Genomic DNA, 18,818 nt, shown 5'->3' on the forward strand with positions numbered 1-18,818 from the left:
TAACAATGCATTAGTGTCCCAATTAGCAAGCATTTCTTTAAACACCCTCTATGGGCCAGGCTGTGTATATGTAGAAATACTAAAAATAGGCTTTGCCCTCAAGGAACTCATAGTTACATGTAAATAAATAGGTATATGTAAAATATAGAGTCAGTGGAAGGAAATATTAGAGGGAAAAGCTCCAGCAACTGAGAGGACTGGGAAAGGTCTCTTGCATGATGGCATGAGCTGACTCTTAAAGGAAGCCAAGGAAACAGTGAGGCAGAGGTGAGAAGGGAGGGTATTCCAGGCAAGGGGGGATGAGCTGGGGAATGCAAAGACATAGAGGTAGGAGATGAAGTATCATGATTGGTAGACCAGTATAACTGGATACTGTTGTAGCCACCAATCTAGCACAGAATGCAGAGATGGGAGCAAAGTGTAAGAAGACTAGAAAGGTGAAGAGGGACCAAAAAGGAGTTTATATCTGATCTCAGAGGTAAAAGGAGATTCACTGAAGTTTGAATAGTGGGATGACATAGTCAGATTCATCCTTTAGGAAAATCAGATGTGTAGAAGAGACTCGAGGCAGGGAAGTTAGGATCCTCTTGCAGTAGTTAAGGATGAAGGCAAGTAGTGCCAAAATTGGGGTAGTTACTGCTGTGTGAGCAAAGCTAAGGAGTCTGATAAGAGAGGTGTTAATGAACAGAGAGGACAAGACTTGGCAGCTGATATCATTGAGAGTGAAGAACTGAGGATGACATCAGAATTGTGAGTTTAGAAAGATGATAGATTGTGCCCCTGACAGTAGGAGGGAAGCTTGGCAGAGGAGAGAGTTTTACTTTGGTGGGGAAGGGTTATATGGGAATGTGAGGGAATAAATTCTATTTTGGATTTGTTGACTTAGAGATCCTGGGCGGGTAGGGGGGCATACATCTAGGTCAAAATGTCTCAAAGGAAGTTGGTGATGCTGACCTTGAGCTTAGGAGAGAGCACTGAATATAGCTATACATCTGGAAATCAGCTGCATAGAGATACTTGCCCTGATGAGAGTTGAGGAGGGAATATAAGAAATGAAAGGAGAGAGCCTGTAGGGAAAAAAAGTCTGGGAACAAATCTTCTGAGCAAAGTCTGACTTTTCTTGTGGGAATATGAAAAAACAATCACACATGTCAGAGGTCTGCAGATGCCCCCAGTATGGTCTGAGACCCCAAGTTCTGGAGGTCACATAAGTATAAGCAGAGGCAGTGCTAAGATGATCAGGTTTGGAGCCAGGGCATCTCAAGGGCACCACTGTGGGTACTTCCCCTTTTGAGTACCAGATGGTCACCAAACCACAGGGTGAGCTTCCCAATGCCTCTGATAAAACTCTTGATAGTTCAGGGTCAAAAGTGTACAGAGAATTACTCTTACTTTAATTATTAATACAACACATTTTATGATTATTTCTTGGTTATTCTCTCATACACAGTTATTCAATCTGCTAATAACTGGGACTGTCTCTTACTATAAATTACAAATTACCACTTATCAAGCTATTATAAAGGATTCACTTACAGTGTATATAAATGATTAAAAGCTAATCAGAGCAATTTCTTTTTCAGGCCCAAGACTGCACAGATGTCGAAAAAAATAACCAAGACAGTAGAAAGGTAGGAGGAGGGAAAAGAGAGAATGCTATGTCATGATAACTAAGGAAGGGAGTATCCAAGAGGAGAAGGTGATTTTTCAGCAGTGTCCAGGGCTGCAGAGAGGTCAAGAGGGATAAGGTTTGAGAAAGGCTCTTCACATTAGAGTTTACAATTAAGAGGTCTTTGGAGAGAGTTTCAATTGGATGGTAAGGGTGGAAGCCAGATGGCAGAGGTTTTAGAAGAAAGGAAGAGGAGAGGAAGTAGAGACCGCTACTGACTTTCTCCTAAAATTTACCTCCAAAGGGGAGGAGAGATCTAGGATAATAGCTCAGTGGTAGGATCATGTGGAGGTTTTTTAAAGATAAGGGAGATATGGATGTGTTTGGAGGTAATGGAGAAGCAGCCAGTATATAGAGACTGAAGATTACAGAGTGAATATTAGTGAGGAGGAGGGGATAAGGATGGGAGGGTTTGGGTTCCTCTGTAGAGGAAGTTGGCCTTGGCAAGTAGAAGTAGGAGATTATGGTCAATGCAAGAGACTTGTGAGATGAGGAGGAGGGAAGATGGATCAGTTATCCAGGGGCCTCTATTTCTTTGCTGAAGTATCAGTTGAGGTTCCTCAGCTCAGAGAATCTATGGAAGGGAGAATACTGTGGGAGGTTTTGGGGAAGAAACAAAGGTCTAGAAAAGTCCTTATTTTCAATCTTTGTCTTTCAGGACTTGGACTCCAGTAACCGAAACAGAAATTCCGGGTATTACGGGGACTGGTAGGTAAAGTGCTGATAGAACAAGTAGGGGTTTGAGGCTCTAGCTTTGTTTGCTTGATACTCTGGGGAACTGAGGGAGATTTCCAGGAGTGAGCTCACCACTCAGAAGGTGGGAAGCTTTTCATCCCTGGAGGTCTTCAAGCTGATGTCAGATGATGCTTAGCAGCAGCCAAATAATTTAATAGTTTAAAGAGTTGGGTCATCTGGTCTAACCTGACCTATATAGGAATCCCTTCTACAGTGCCCCTAAACTGTAGGTATCCAGCCTCTGCTTGAAAACTTCAGTGATGGAGAGCTCATTATTTCCTGAGGTCGTTTAGTCTAAGTTTTTCCTGACATTGAACCTCTATTTGCTTCTTGGCAACTTTCCCTCATTACTCCTAGTTCTGTCTTCTGAGGCCAGGCAGAATAAGACTACCCTTTTCCATTTGATAGCTTTTCACATATTTGAAGATGACCATGATATTTTTGTTCTCCCTCTGTCTCTCTGTCTCTCTCCTTCATTGGGCTAACTATCCCCTGTTTCTCCAACTGATCCTTCTCTAACCCTCTCAACCACTCTGGTTCTCAAAAGGGCAGTACCCAAAATTGAACCCTGTAGGTAGGTGGTGTAGTGGATAGAATTCTGGACCTATAATCTCAGTGGGGAAGGTACTAACAGCTGAAGGGACCAGGAAAGACCTGCAGAAAAGACCAGCAGAGCTTTAAAAAAGCCCTTTTGTTGACGTCTGTAACATTCTTCACGTTCCTCTTTTCATTCTGGGCTTGTGCTCTTGACCCCATTCTCCCAGGATCATGTCCCTGTTTTGTTCCTATTCCAAGTGTTCTTCCTTCCAGTCCTGGTTGATGGGGGTCTGACACAAGAGGCAATATGAGACTAGGGTAGGGCGATTCAGCAAAATTTATTAGGTGCAGCAAAGGCAAAAGGGGATACTCAAAGCCAAGAGAAGGTCTCATTTGGGCAGGGGGAGACTTAGGTTTTTATGGGTTCAGGAAAGTCAGGGGTGCAGGGGTTAGGCAATCTGGGATTAATCTCATTGGTTGTTTCAGAGGGGAGGCAGTTGGTTCCCATGATTGTATAGTTCTTTGCATATTTCAGATGATCAATTCATCATGAATTTGTCAGATCAAAGCATGGGAAGTAATAGTATTCTATCAGGTGGAACTGTCGCCTTTGTTTTGTAGCTTCAATAAGAGCAGGGAAGTGGTGGGGAGGAGGGGCTATATGGGAAAAAGGGACTTTGGCCTATGAAGGCCCATCATTTCCTTCCTTTTGACTTCTCTAAGTTCTTTTTAGAAAACCTGGGTTGATGGATCCTTTGGTAGCTGCCCGGGCTTCTTTAGGCTACCGTCATGTACCAATCACACTACCTGCCCTTTGGAGTCCCTTCTCATTGGATTACCCTTTGATTCCATGGGCGATGGCTCATGGTGGATCCCTATGATTGACCTTTTCAGAATCTCTTAATCTCTGGACTGTTAATCGGGATGGAGAAGTCCGGCTAAGGATGGAGAACATTGGCTCAGGGAGTGAGCGTCCAATGACCATTCATAAATATATGCTGGATGCTGTTTCCAAATATGGCAACTATATGGCCCTTGGAACAAAAAAGGATAATAAATGGCAAATGACGACTTACAAAGAGTATTACGAGTTATGTCGGAAGGCTGCCAAATCTTTTATCAAGGTAAGCCAGTGTTTCTTCCTTTAAATTTTGGTAAAAGTGAGTTAAGAACTGATCTCCGGGCAAGAAGATCACTTGTTGGTTGTGTTAGGCCGGGTTAAATGACTGATGAGATCCTTCCCTCTTAACTTTGAAATCCTGTGTTGCCAGAATCCATAATGTTGCCTGCTTTATCTTTGAAAACAAAACAAAACAAAACAAAAATCTTCACAGTTTGCCACTGTCCCTGTATGGGCCCAGAGAGAAGCTGCATGTCTGTCTTCCAAGGAGTTTCTCCCAAGAGTTCAGAGTCTTCTCACCATGTTGGCTTCAGGGTAAGGATTTTTTTAGCCCCAGAAACTCAGAAAGACAGGTTACAGGATGGATAGCTAGGTGGTACCATAGTCAGGAAGACATCTTCTTGAGTTCAGATCTGGTTTCAGATGCTTTACGGGCTATCACTTAACCCTGTTTGCCTCAAAAAACAAACAAACAAACAAACAAACAAACAAACAAAAGAAAACAAAGATGTACAGGAGAGTGCTTTCCACCGTGGAAATAAAATAAAGGAATGATGATTTCAATAAATATAATAAATAAAATGAGAAATAAGGCCCCAAGTCAAATCAAAGAATCTGAAATGTTCCTCTTTTATAAACTCTTTAATCTTAAAAATATAAATTAGACAGTTAGATGGTACAGTGGATAGAGTGCCAGGCCTGGAGTCAAGAAGACTCAAATTCAGATGTGGCCTCAAACACTAGCTGTGTGACCCTGGACAAGTCACTTTACCCTGTCTGCCTTATTTTCCTCATCTGCAAAATGAACTGGAAAAAGAAATGACAAACCTCTCTAGAATCTTTGCCGAGAAAACCCACATGGGGCCATGAAGAATGGGATGCAACTGAAACAACTGAACAGCCGAAATGGATTGTGAAAGAGGCAACATGGGCACTGGTATCTCCATTCTACAACTGAGGCAGATAACTGTGACAGGGTGGCTAAGCAGTTGGCATGTCCAGGGTCTCACAGTTAGTAATCATTAGAGTCAGGCATCCGATTGGGATCTCTCCTGACTCCTCCATTCTTCTTTCTTTAGTTTCCCAGTCCAGATCAGGAAATGGAAATGATAGCAAGCTGACAACAGCTGGCCTTAATTCACCTGGTGCTTTATAGTTTGCACTTTAAGTAGATTATTGCAGGAGAACCTTGTCACAACCCAATGCAACAGGTAACACAGGTGCTAGTCCTTCCCTTTTATGGCCTAAGAAGTGAAGACTCGGGTGAAATGGGATGTGTATGAGCTGGTATCAGAGGTAGGATGCAGACCCAAGTGTTCCTCATTCCTTCATTCCAGCTTCCATGGGATAGGACAGTCCTTATTCTGGCAGAATTTGGATTCAAACCAGTCCCTTCTGATTGTCCCTCACTATCTTTGGACCCTACATCCAGCCCCAAACTCCAAGCCACAGAAGAGAATGGCAGGAGTCCCTGGGAATTATTTGGAGAAGGTCCACGCTGAGAATAAATAGCCCAAGTTCTGCTTTACTTTCCTCCTTTCCCAAAGTTGGATCTGCCTAGAGATGGCACATGGATGAGGTGCCAAACTGTATTGGGAAAGTACTCTGGGTGGATGTTGGAAGACTTGGGTGCTGATTCTAACTTCTGTGAATTCCCAGTGTGACCTTTTGCAAGCTGCTTCTCTTTCCTGGGCCTCAGTTGTTTCATCTGAAAAATGAATGGGTCAGACTCTTTTTAGTAAATATAACGTCTTGTTGGCTTTTGCCCTAGTTTTTGCCTTCCTAAAGGGTTATATCTCATGTTAGGGCCACATTTTTGGAAGGGATAATTCTGTATCCTACCTGTTTAGCTAAAGGAAGGTTAGTGAATCTCAGTGATCCTTAGTCGGTTCATCTGAGAAGTTGGGGATTTGGATGAGAAGTTCTCTAAGGGTCTCTTTCATGCCCCCAACCCAATACAGGAGTCTGGGATCCTGGTATGTCAAGTGAGTAGAGCAATGGGACTGGGATGGAGGGTAGGGGCAATGGGAATTCCTAACTAGGATCAATGATTTAGATGACTAGTATCTTTGTTTTTGTTAATATCTTTCATATGTGAAGCGCTAAGTATTTTACAAAAATGTCTTACTTTCTGTCTTAGTATCAATAAATACTAAATGTCAGTTCCATGGTAGAAGAGATGTAGGGGATAGACAATTGGAGTTAAGTGAATTGCTTCTGGTCATACAGGAAGTGTCAGAGGCTACAAGTGAACCCGGGTCCTCCCGATTCCAGATTGTCACTCTGTCTGCTGAACCACATAGCTGTCCTGTGCCAAGTATTTAAAAGGAATAGCTGAATATATAGGAGAGAGACCGGAGCTTAGACTCACAAGACCAGGCCCTGCTAATTGAACAAATGAGTGAAAAAACATTGATTCAGCATGTGGTATGTGTCAAGCCTCACGTCGAGTACCTGGGTACAGGCTTTGAAAGATGATGCAATCCCTGATCTAAAAGTGTTTTCTGTTTGTTCTAACCAAGGGAGATGGTATATGTAGGAAGACTTCTGCTGCAGGCCTAGTGGTAAGGTTCAGGGATCCTCAGGGTACACAGGCAGGCTTGATAGGAGGGCCAGTGGCAGAACAGATGGCAAAGTTTAGTGGTCCAGAGGGTTTTGTAGTTGGTGATTCCCTGCTTAAGCAGTGCCAGTGGCTATGTCTGTATTATTAATACCCAACTTTCATGAACTGGGAAGTAGTTTATAAGCCTTAAAGCATCATAGAAGTGCTACTTGGGATTTTCTTACTATCATAAATAAAAAGCAGTTGGATGAGGAATGGCTAAACAAGTTGTGCATTATGATCCTGATGGAATACTACTGTGCCATAAGAAATGACAAGCAGATTAATTTAATTTAACTTAATTTTAATTTTTAACCTTTTAATTTTTTCAATTGCATATAGAAACAATTTTAACAATTGTTTTCTGACATTTTGCGATTCTCTCCCTCCCTCCCCAAGGTGATAAATAGTCTGATATAATCAGGTTATACTGTTGCTGTCATGCAATACCTATTTCCATATTCCTCATGCTGTAAAGAAGACACATCTTGTACATACTAGAAAAAACTCATGAAGGGAATAAAGTGGAAGACGGCATGCTTTGATCTGCATTCAGTCTCCAACAGTTCCTTTTTTGGTTGTGGACAGCATTTTTCATCATGAGTCCCTTGGAACAGGTCAATTAAGAAAAACCAAAATGTGGAACGACCTACATGAAATTATAAAGAGTGAAATGAAGAGAATCAAGAGACTATTGTATACAGCAATAGAAATGTTATTTGAAGAGTAACTTGTATCTGTCTCTTTCCAGGGAACAATCAATAAATAGAAATAAGCAAGTCATAGTTTTATTTATACCTATATATTTTGTTGTTGTTGTTGAATGATGCCTTCTCCAGCACAAGAAGGGGAGGGAAATATCTGGGAATTTTAATGTAACAAAATAATTAAAAAAGAAAAACAAACGGAGAACTCTGACCTGAAAATGCTAAAGGAAGGGGACACACATATTACCATTTACCAAAGCCTATACCCTTTATCTAGTTTCCCCTGCACAGAGTTCAAGGCCTTGTATTGTCTAGGTACTTAATAGTTGAATGACTAGGCAATTTCATGGGACAAGCCCCCTGAAAGGAGCAATCAATCACTAGTTAAGTTCCATAGATCAGGATGGAGGGGTAGAGACAGTAGAAGCAGAGATCTATAGAGCTCTTGCTTTGTTTGACTTTTGAAAATATTTCCTTCCTTTGCAGTAGATGGGCCGCATGATTTAAGATCATTGTGTCTGTGTTTCTCCAGCTTGGCCTCGAGCGCTTCCACGGTGTGGGGATCCTGGGATTTAATGCTGCCGAGTGGCTCATTTCTGCTGTTGCTGCCATTTTTGCTGGGTAAGGGTGCTTGTGCATCTCAGGAACATCATCTTGCCTTGTTAGTTTGGCAGAGAGTTGTGAGGGCTAGATCTTGTGGGCAAGTCCTGGTGTTTGGTGTTCACTGCTTTCTCTTAACGGCAGCAAACCAGCTTCCAAGTGTGAGGTCCCAGCTCTAATTACTGCTCCATTTGAAAAAGGGCAAATTTTAGAGTAATTTGGTGGTCTACATTCAGTTGTCTGGGCTGCACTTTTCTGCTTCCTGAACTCCCTGGAAGCCCCTTTTGTTTTTAATTTTTAAATTATTTTTTTAAATTTTAAATATTTTTCCATGGTTACATGATTCATTTTCTCTCCCTCCCCTCTTCTTTCCCCCTTCCTGGAGCTGACAAGCAATTCAACTGGGTTATATGTGTGTTATCACTTAACACCAATTTCCATATTCATTTTTGTGATAGAGTAATCTTTTAAAACCGAAACCCCCAATCCTATCCCCATATAAACAAATGATAAATCATATGCTTTTCTTCTGTGTGTCTACTCCCACAGTTATTTCTCTAGATGTCGATAGTATTGTTTCTCATAAGTCCCCCAGGGTTGTCCTGGATCATTTCATTGCTTCTAGTAGCAAAGTTGATTACATTTGATCACCTGGAAATTCCCTTTGAAATGATGTCTTAGTCTTTCCTCAGTTTATGACTAAACTTCCTTGAGGACTGCTGTCATGTTAAGTAACATGTCTTTCTGAACCATCCTGACTGATGGGAATTGATGAAGAATATCCAAGCCCCCATCTCTTCTGATTCCTACCTCCCCACCCTTCTGTTATTCCTTGTCCCTGTAGAGAGATCTGTTCTGTTCACTGTTCTGGTGTCCTGCTGTAGCATAGCCTACAGGGGTTTTTTAATCAATTTGTTCACTTAAAAAAGTGATTAAATAAATGTGCTTGGCAGTGCTTTTATAAGTTTAATTTAAAAATGTAATTTAATTTTAAAAGACAGATAAATGGATGATTGAATTGAAAGCCATATTGGGAAGTCATGGGTTCAAATCTAGTCTTGGATATTTCCTAGCTGGGTAACCCCGGGCAAGACACTTAACCCCCAATGCTTAACCTTTGCCATTCTTTTGCTTTGGTTTATTGATTCTAAGACAGAAAGTAGGGGTTTAAATTTTCTAAAAATTAAATTAAATTTAATTTTAATATGTAAAACCTTGGGACATTTTAGTCATTCCCTCTAAAATCCATCTGAATTTTTTCCCCCTTTCATTCTCTTTGCCTCTTACAATCATAGATAATGTGTACTTCATTCTTCTAACTATGCTCCTCCCTTTGCAGTGTTTTTAAACTTCCATACTTCTTTATATTGTATTATGGTATTCTATTTCATTAATGTTGGTACACCATGCCTTATTTACTCATTGCCCTGTTCTTGAACAGTTAGGTTATTTTCCGTTGGTTTTTTTTTTTAATAGTCACAAATAGCATGACTATGAAAATTTTTGAGCAGATAGCTCTTTTTGGAAGAAGAGAAGGAAGATTTGATAATAAAACTTTTAGGTTTCTTTTTAGCAATTAAAATTTTGAGTCTACAAAGCATAATTATTTTTGTATTTGTTCTATTTGTTTGATCTTAATTAGATTCTATAAGTAGCTAGATCATAATTTTACTCATCTAATCCCCAGTGATTCACACACAATTTCATTTTCTTCTTTTACATATAAAATTGCCATAAATAATCCTGTAGAGAGAGTGCTTTTCAAAAAAAATCATTGCAACGTTTTATTATGACAACACATACATAACCTGACAAAATCACAGTTGCTGAAAACTGTTGAGTAAAACAATTTAGAGAGTGATTGGCACATAGTCTTACAGTAAGACAGTTGAAAGAAAGTTGTGTGCTTTTCTACTTCTTATAATTTAATATTCATTTGTTGCTCATTCAAAGTAATTTCTGATACAAACTTTATATATATGTGTGTGTGTGTGTGTATGTATATGTATATTTGGATGATTGTTTATATAAATCTTTCCATTAAAAAAAAAATTCACATTGTTCCTTATGATAGGTTAGCAATCCCTAATGTTCATGGCTCATTCTGTAATCACTGGGTATGAGGTAGTGTTGATCTGACTATACCAAGTTTTTTTCCTTGTCAATAAACTCCATGAAATTCATTAATAATGGGATCATTGAGTTGGAAGTTATGAAAAATCTTATTTTTCATTGAGAATTTCACTTTGCTTTCCAAGACAGTTGGAACAGTTTGTAGCACTATCTCCTGGGAATTGCCATGCGTTTTTTATCCACAGCCCTGCCAACACCAAATCTTTCCATCTTTGCCAGTTTTTTAAACTGATTTCTCCATTAGAAAATTTTGAACTTTTTACAATTTTAGTTTCATGGGTTCATTGGGCTTGAGCCAAAAGACCATCAAGTGTACTTTACAGATGGGAAAAATGAAGCCCAGAAAAATAAATGACTTGCCCAAGGTCACATAAGTTACAAAATTTGAATCCAGGTCAGGTAATCATTAGTGTGTATTAAAAAAAAAAAAGGTTTGTTTCTGTCTTTGCCCACTTAGATAAGATTTCTTCCCCCTTCCCCCTTTATCTGGGCAGGTTTTAATACAATTAGAAGGCAATGGGCCACACAACTGGGTTTTGGTTGTTGGGGGTCAAGACACTCAAATTTAAGATAGTAGCAAATAAACTGATGTCGGGGTACACAGAGATAGTAGCCACGTATCAGACTTTCCTCACACTAAGGTCCTTTTTGTGTTTTCCCCCCAGGGGACTTGCTGTTGGTATCTATACTACCAATTCTGCTGAAGCTTGCTTGTACGTTCTTAACCACTGTGAGGCCAACGTTTTGGTGGTGGAGAATAATTTCCAGTTGCAGAAGATCTTTCAGGTAACCAGAGATTTTGCTTCTGATGATATCTGCCATAGCACTCAGTTCGTCAGTCTCTCCGTCAATCTTTGGGGGAGTTTCTAAACTCTCTCAGATGGGAGCAAAGTGTCAGTGGGTGGGGTATCATGAAAAGTACTCTGGGTGGAATGCAGGAGATCAAAAAGTGAATCTTGGTTCAGCTATTTATTCTGTATGACCTGAAGTCACTCCCTATTTGTTAGGAGTCTTTGTTTCCTCCCAACGACACTGTCTCAAATGTTTCTAACTTCCAGTTAAATACTCTTCTCATAGCAACCATAGAAGGAAGCATGATAGAGGATTATTATCCCCATGATACAGTGGGAAGACCAACATTCTGTAAGAATTAAAATTATGAGACTGGCCTGAAATTAATAAAGTTTATTAGAATTACTCAGATAGGTGAAAGATGAGAAAGAGAGAGATTTAAAGTAGGCTAATCTGGCTCCCATGATTGGGATCAGTACAGAATGAAACTCCTAAGCAGGCAGAGCTTCATCTGATGTTATTGCTACTGTATAAGGTCCTAGGACCTTAGAGCTGCAAACTTACCCAACCAGGAGCAGAACAAGAATCCCGTCTATAATCAGTCAATCAGATGGCATTTATTAGGCACCTATTAGGTATTTGATTCTGATGATACGCAAACAAACAATGAAACAGACTCTACCCTCAAGGAGCTTACAATGTATCAGAGATATAACGTGGACACATATGTACAAAGTAGATACAAGCTATTTTTTTTTTTTTATTGGGGAGAGGCACCAGCAGCTGGGATATGGGGCAAGGGAAATGCCAAGCAGGAGTTTGTGTGTCTGATCCCAGAGATAATAAGGAGTCCCTGGAATTTGAATAGGGGGTGACTTATCAGACCTATCCTTTAGGAAAATCACTTTAGCAGATATGTAGGAGAGACTGGAGGCAGGGAATTAGGATCCTATTGCAGTTATCAAGAAGAGAGGAAAGGTGTGCCAGAATTGGGATAGTTACTGCTGTGTGGGCAAAGCTTAGGATTCTGATAAGAGAGATGTTAATGAATAGAGAGGACAAGGCTTGGCATCTGGTGTCAATGAGAGTGAAGAGCAGAGGAAGACATTAGAGTTGTGAGCTTGGGAAGATGATAGTGTCCCTGACAGTAATAGGGAAGCTTGACAGAGGAGAGGGTTTTGTTTTGCTTTGGCGTGATTCCCTCCTATTTGATGCCCCTCCTATTTGGTATTTAAAGCCCTGTCCTATCTGCCTCCAGTCTACTTTTCCAGTGGCTAGAGTGCAGGGCCTAGAGACAGGAGGTCCTGGGTTCAAACCTGACCTCTAACACTTCCTAGTTGTGAGACCCTGGGCAAGTCACTTAGCCCTAATTGCCTAGCCCTTGTTGCTCTTCTAAGACAGAAGGTAAGGATTTTTTAAAAAATGTCAAAGAAGTTTGTATTTTATCCCAGAGACCACATTTCCACAGCTCTCATATGCATGATTAGGAGTCCACTTGCCTTTCTTATCCATCTTACTTCAGACACAGTCCAACTAGGAGGATGTCTTCCACCCCAGGCCCAAACTGATAGTACTGACGTATTGACCTTAGGGTGAAATTTAGTGGGACCCAGTGCTTCCATGCTTTGGACACTTTGCCTCTGCTTGGTACAGACAATCTGATGGTTTTAGATTTTGTGGGTACCCTATCATGCTGTTGCAGAATTCTGGAGTCTAGGAGCTGGAAGGGAACCCAGCCCATATAATCCAACCTAAACTTGAATAGGATTTCCTTCCACAACATTAGCAATCAGTGGTCATCCAGTCTCTGCTTGAACATATTTCTTAAGACAACCCATTCTATTTTTGGAATCTGGCTTTTTTGTTAGGGAGATTTTCTTTCCATCAAGCCTACAACTTTAAACTCACTACCCCTGGTTCTGTCCTCTAGGACCAAGTCAAATAAATCCAACCCCTCCCATCTTCCACATGGCAACCCTTCAGATACTGGAAGGCAGCAATCACGTCCTCCCCTTTCCCTTCCACAGACCAGATGTCATCAGTTCCATCAACTCAATCTTCCTATAGTTTCTTCTTTAGGCCTCTTACAATCCTAGTTTTCTTCTTCCTACATGTATTCCAGCTTGTGTGACTTTCCAAAAATATGGGACCTAGATTTGAGCACAATATTCCAAATGCGTGATCTAACCAGGGCAATTTTTGAGGTTAGCATGAAGCTGCAGATTAGTGGAGCAGCTACATGGTACAATGGATAGAGTGCCAAGCCTGGGGTCAGGAGGACCTGATTTCCACCTGACCTCATTTATTAGCTGTGTGACCCCGAGCAAGTCACTTATTCCTGTTTATATCAGTTTCCTCATCTGTAAAATGAGCTGGAGAAGGCACTCCAGTGTTACCACCAAGAAAACCCTAAATGAGGTCATGAAGATTTGGACACAACTAAAAAATAACAAGCAGAATTGAATTATGATCTTCATTTTGGACATTGAACTGCTCTCAGGACCCCCTTGAATCACATGAGCTTTTTTGCTTTTATATTTCCCTCCTGACTCATTTTGAGGTTGTAGTCTACGATCACACCTAGATCCTTCTGCTATGATCCCTTGTTGAACCCACTTCCTCCATTCTCTACTCCTATAATTGATTCTCTGGGTTAGGCTCTTTATCCCTAAGTGCGACTTTATTATATTTGACTCATTGTGTTTAGTCCTTTTCATTTTAGATCTTGCCCTGTTACCCAGCTTCCAGCTGTTTGCTATCTACAGATTGGACGAGCAGCCCTTTTCCGATTCTCCCTATGTGATAGATAAAACTTATTGAAGAACATGGGACCAAAGATATATCCCTGGAGAGTTCCCTCAGGGGTTCTTCCTCTACCTTGACATTGAGCTCTTAATGACCACGCTCTGCATCTGGTCCCTTACATAGTTCTGATTCCCCCTAATTCTGTCATTATCTAAGCCACATCACTCCATCATCTTGTCCATGAGGAAAACACTTGTAATTTAGTAAGAATTTTCTGAGCACAAGCATTGTGCCAGGGACTGGATTGTTACCAAGATGAAAATGAAACCATTGCCTTCAAGAGTTCACCCTCTCTTAGGGAAAACAAATTAATAGGTAAATACAAAATTAGCCAGTCCATCTAAAAGGCACTGTGCCAAGCCCTAGAGATGCCAAGGAAGGCAGAAATGGTTTTTGCCCCGAGGAAACTCCCATTCTAATGGAGGAGATGGGAGTATAAGTAAAACAGGCATATAGGAGATCTATAGAAGATAAACTGATGAGAGTTAGAGATAGAATTTCATGGGTAAGCAATAGCAAGCAGTTTGGAGTGTCATGGGCAGTCAGCCTGGAAACAGAGGTTGGAAACATATTTTGAAGAGCTTTATATGCCAAGCCAAGAAGTTTAGAGGCAAGATGAAGCCAATGGAGATTTCTTGTCAAAGTGCTTTACTGAAATCCTTCTCTCTCCAGTGCATTCTTCTTTGTAAAAATATTTTATTTTTCCCTCAATTACATATAAAAAGAATTTTTAAGACATTTTCCCCTTTTAATTTTGAACTCAGCATTCTCTCCATGGCTTTCTTCTGATCCACCAGTCTGGTAATCCTGTTGAAAAATGAAATTATGTTATCTGGCATGAATTTTGCTGTATTGAAAGCATGTTGGCTCTCACTGATTCCCAGTTGGAGGAGGTTTGGAATGGTGGCTAGAGTATTGGACTTGAAGTTGGAAGATCTCTCAATTTCCAGACAAGTCATTTGGCCTCTCAGGTCTTCAATTTTCTCATCTATAAAATGAGATTAAGAATACTTATACCACCTTAAATAAACCTCATAGAAACCTGAGCTACTCCTTCTTATAAACCATTCCTTAATACTACATTTTAGGATTTTGCTTAGAATTGAAGTCCAGCTCACTAGGCCAGAGCTTGAAAATTCTGTTCTCTTTTGAAAAACAGGGCAGTTTTTTTTGTCCTTTGGTTCTGTGCTATATTTTTCTGTTTGCTAAGGTTTTTTTTTTTAGCTATCACTGAAGTGCTCAACAATAACATCTCCTAGTCCTTTAAGTATTCTGAGATGTGTCATTTACCAGATTCATCGACGGCAGCTCTCTTCTTACCAACCTTGTAATTCAGCTATTTGTTAACCATTTCTCTCTTTCCTTCCCAGACCTGGGAACATTTTTTTCTCAGAAAAGAAAACTGAAGCAAATGAAGGATTCTGTGGTTCTGCCTTCTCTCCACTGTCCATCCTATCTTCTTGGAGCAGCAAGTTATCTTATCCTTAGTTGGATCCTATTTTGACCACCATTTTTGTGATTCATGTGGTCATTGCCAACCTTGGCTCACTCAAACAATAATTATGTAATAAATACCTCTCTGTGCTTGGCACTGTGCTAGGCACCCTGGGCGTTAGCTATCTTGTCCTGTCACGTGTTCTTCAGCAGTCCTCACCTTCATTCTGAATCTCATTTCCTTCATTGAGTTGCTTGAAACAGTCCTGAAACCCTTCCCTATCCCTTTACCTCCCCATGCTCTGACATTCCATATTCTTTTGAAATTAGAGACTCTAGGTTTGACTCTAGGCTCTGCCATTTACTCACTGTGTAAGACATGGGAAAAATCACTCCTCTTCCCCAAGGTCTTAGAGGGTCAGGCTGGATGGCATCTAAGGTTCCTTCTGCCCTAGATCTATGAATGTATGATCACTGGTACCTCCTATCCCTGACCTTCTCTGTTCTGACATCATCTTCTCTAGCTCTGCCTGTCTGTTCCCAGCTCTGATGTCAGCATGCTTTTTGGGGTCATCAGAGTACAGTCCATACTGGAAGGAAAGAGGGAAGAATTCCTGTTCAGCTGTGGCTAGGATTTGGTGACCTCTAAGGCCATGTCCAACTTTGGGCTTAAAGTGATACACAAATTCAAAAATAGTACCCCAGAGGAAGGTATGTGCTACCTACTTCTAGCCTGAGCAGTGGGTAAACTGGATGGAGAAGCTGTAAGACTCAGGGGATGGAGGGCTGAACTAGAGTCAGGCGTTAGCCCCGGGTTTCAGTTTCTATCCTGACCCTTACTAACTCTGTGACCATGGACAGTTCATACTCTTCTATTCAACTATTCAAAAAAAAACTCCTCTGACTCCTTCTTTACTCCAGGATCAATCATAAAATTCTCTTTTTAGTCCTTTCTTGGGAGGTAATACTCTTTCCTTTGTGCCCTTCTTGTGGCCCCCTGGCAGGCTAGTATCTTCTTCTATATTAAGACTACCATTGCCTTGGCTTGGAATTGCTTCTTCTGCCTGTACCCTCTGGGTCAAACTCATCCATCCAGGTTTATACAGCCATTCAGAAAGTGTCCTGATTTTTTCATATATATAAAATTTAAACATTTTTACATATTTTTCAATTACATGTAGAAATGATTTTTTTGAAAATTTTATTTAGTCAATTTAGAATATTTTTCCTTTGTTACAAGAATCATGTTCTTTCCCTCCCCTCCCCTGACCCCCTCCTGTAGCCAACAAGCAATTCCACTGGGTTTTACATGTATCCTTGATCAAAACCTATTTCCATATTGTTGATATGTGCACTAGGGTGATCATTTAGTCTATATCCCCAGTCAATCCCCATCAACCCCTATGATCAAGCAGTTGTTTTTCTTGTGTGTTTCTACTCCCACAGTTCTTTCTCTAAATGTGCTTTCTCATAAGTCCCTCTGAATTGTTCAGGATCACTGCATTGCTACTAATAGAGAAGCCCATTACATATGATTGTACCACAGTGTATCAGTCTCTGTGTACACTGTTCTCCTGATTCTGCTCATTTCACTCTGCATCAATTCCAGGAGGTTGTTCCAGTTCACATGGAATTTCTCCAGTTCATTATTCCTTTGGGCACAACAGTATTCCATCATCAACATATACCACAATTTGTTCAGCCATTCCCCAATTGAAGGGCATCCCCTCATTTTCCAATTTTTTGCCACCACAAAGAGCGCAGCTATGAATATTCTTGTACAAGTCTTTTTCCTTATTATCTCTTTGGGGTATAAACCCAGTAGTTCTATGACTGGATCAAAGAGCAGACAGTCTTTTATTGCCCTTTGGGCATAGTTCCAAAATTGCCCTTCAGAATGGTTAGATTAATTCACAACTCCACCAGGAGTGCATTAATGTCCCAATTACGCCACATCCCCTCCAACATTCATTACTTTCCTTTGCTGTCATGTTAGCCAATCTGCTAGGTGTGAGGTGGTACCTCAGAGTTGTTTTGATTTGCATTTTTCTAATTATAAGAGATTTAGAGCACTTTTTCATGTGCTTATTAATAGTTTTCATTTCTTTATCTGAAAATTGTCTATTCATGTTCCTTGCCCATTTATCAATTGGGGAATGGCTTGATTTTTTGTACAATTGATTTAGCTCCTTATAAATCTGAGTAATTAGGCCTTTGTCAGAGGTTTTTGTTATGAAGATTTTTTTCCCAATGTGTTGCTTCCCTTGTAGAAACAATTTTTGACAATTGTTTCCCAACATTTTACAATTCAGATTCTCCTTCCCTCCCAAGGTGATAGTTTCCTCCCAGTTATAACAATGTTTTCATACGATACATATCTCCATATTGTTCATGCCATGATAAAAGGGCATCCTGATTCTTGACCAGTTTAGGATTGTGAGATTTAAAAATGGTTGAGGTCTTAAACTGTAGTGAGTTAAAATGGTGGAAGATATAAATTGTGATAGATATAAGAGAGGGTGAGTAAATTTGACCGCAGAAATATGTTTCACTACGGTGTCTTGGTTTTTAAATCAAATATAAGGTGGTCGCCAGGGAAATATTCCCAATTATTCAAATACCCAAGTCAATTGGGTTTTATAGAGATTTTAATTAACAATACAATGAGTAATCAAAGAAAGAGAGAGTAAGAAAGGAATAAGTATGAAGGGCCTCAAGCCAATATGGCCTAGACCTGAGCCTTAAGAGAGAAATCAGTCAGTTTTTTAACACTCACCACAAGGTCTGACTAAACAAGGATTCTAATAACACCAGGCCAGCTCCATCTCAGCTGACTTCACCAGAGAGCCTTCCAGCCAGAGACTGTTCCAAAGGGCCTCTCTCCAGAGCCTCCAGAGGGACAGAGTCCCCTTAGAGGAGCTCCAGGGAGATCTCCTTAGAGATTGTCCTCCAAGAGCCTCCCTTCTTCAGAGCCTATCTCAAGAAATTCTTCCCAAGCGGTCCTCATCAGAGATCCTCCAAAAGGAATTCTCCAAAAGGATATATCCAAAAGGATATCCTCAAGAGATTCTGCTTTTTCTTATATAGGGGTTTTTCTCCCATGTCACCTCCCCTAAGTCCCTACATCTACCAATCACTGTAGACGTTTTCCAAAGGACTGCCCATCTGAATTCCTGCTAAGTGGACCAATATCCTCAGTAACACTGAATGAGAGAAAACACAGCTGAGTCAACTAATCTCATCAAGAGAAAACTTGCCCGACCCTTTTAGGTACCTAGCATCCCAATGTATCAATTCTAAAAACAGGCCTGGCTCAAAGAACTTCTTGCCCCACCATAAGCATGGATCCAAGTACTTTCTTTGTTTAGCAATGAGTTTTCTCCCCTAAAGCAGTCTTAAGTACGGGTGGAGTAGAGGTCCTCCCATTTCTGATCCTGGCGAGTTCTCACATCAAAATGGGGAATATTTCTCAGTGGGGAATTTGTTCCAATTAAGAATTCCCTGATGGGGACATTTTTAACATTCAGAAGTCTGAGAGATTTCAAGATTTGCAGGATGCTCTGCCCACAACCCTACCCAACCCCCATAGGATTGCAGCAACTTATGATCTTATAGGTGAGAAGGTCCTTATCTATCTATATATATCTATATATAGTGTCTTAGGTAGAGAATTAGGACCAATAA

The 18,818-nt window shown here is 40.5% G+C and overlaps 1 protein-coding gene across 8 annotated transcripts in view; it reads left to right on the forward strand.

Moving 5' to 3' along the window:
• Positions 1 to 18,818, forward strand: part of ACSBG2 (acyl-CoA synthetase bubblegum family member 2) — an 86,308-nt gene that overhangs the window by 31,861 nt on the left and 35,629 nt on the right. For 6 of the 8 annotated variants that reach the window (XM_056822542.1, XM_056822545.1, XM_056822543.1 and 3 more), the window contains 5 exons: positions 1,584 to 1,631; positions 2,328 to 2,377; positions 3,836 to 4,065; positions 7,903 to 7,991; positions 10,769 to 10,889. In XM_056822542.1, the coding sequence (XP_056678520.1) occupies positions 1,584 to 1,631; positions 2,328 to 2,377; positions 3,836 to 4,065; positions 7,903 to 7,991; positions 10,769 to 10,889 (538 nt within the window). Of the gene's footprint in view, positions 1 to 1,583; positions 1,632 to 2,327; positions 2,378 to 3,835; positions 4,066 to 4,212; positions 4,377 to 7,902; positions 7,992 to 10,768; positions 10,890 to 18,818 lie in introns of those variants that run through there. The other 2 variants (XM_056822544.1, XM_016432119.2) reach the window with 2 other exon arrangements.

This window comes from Monodelphis domestica, chromosome 3 (assembly GCF_027887165.1).
Source record: "Monodelphis domestica isolate mMonDom1 chromosome 3, mMonDom1.pri, whole genome shotgun sequence".
NCBI classification, from domain to species: Eukaryota; Metazoa; Chordata; class Mammalia; order Didelphimorphia; family Didelphidae; genus Monodelphis; species Monodelphis domestica.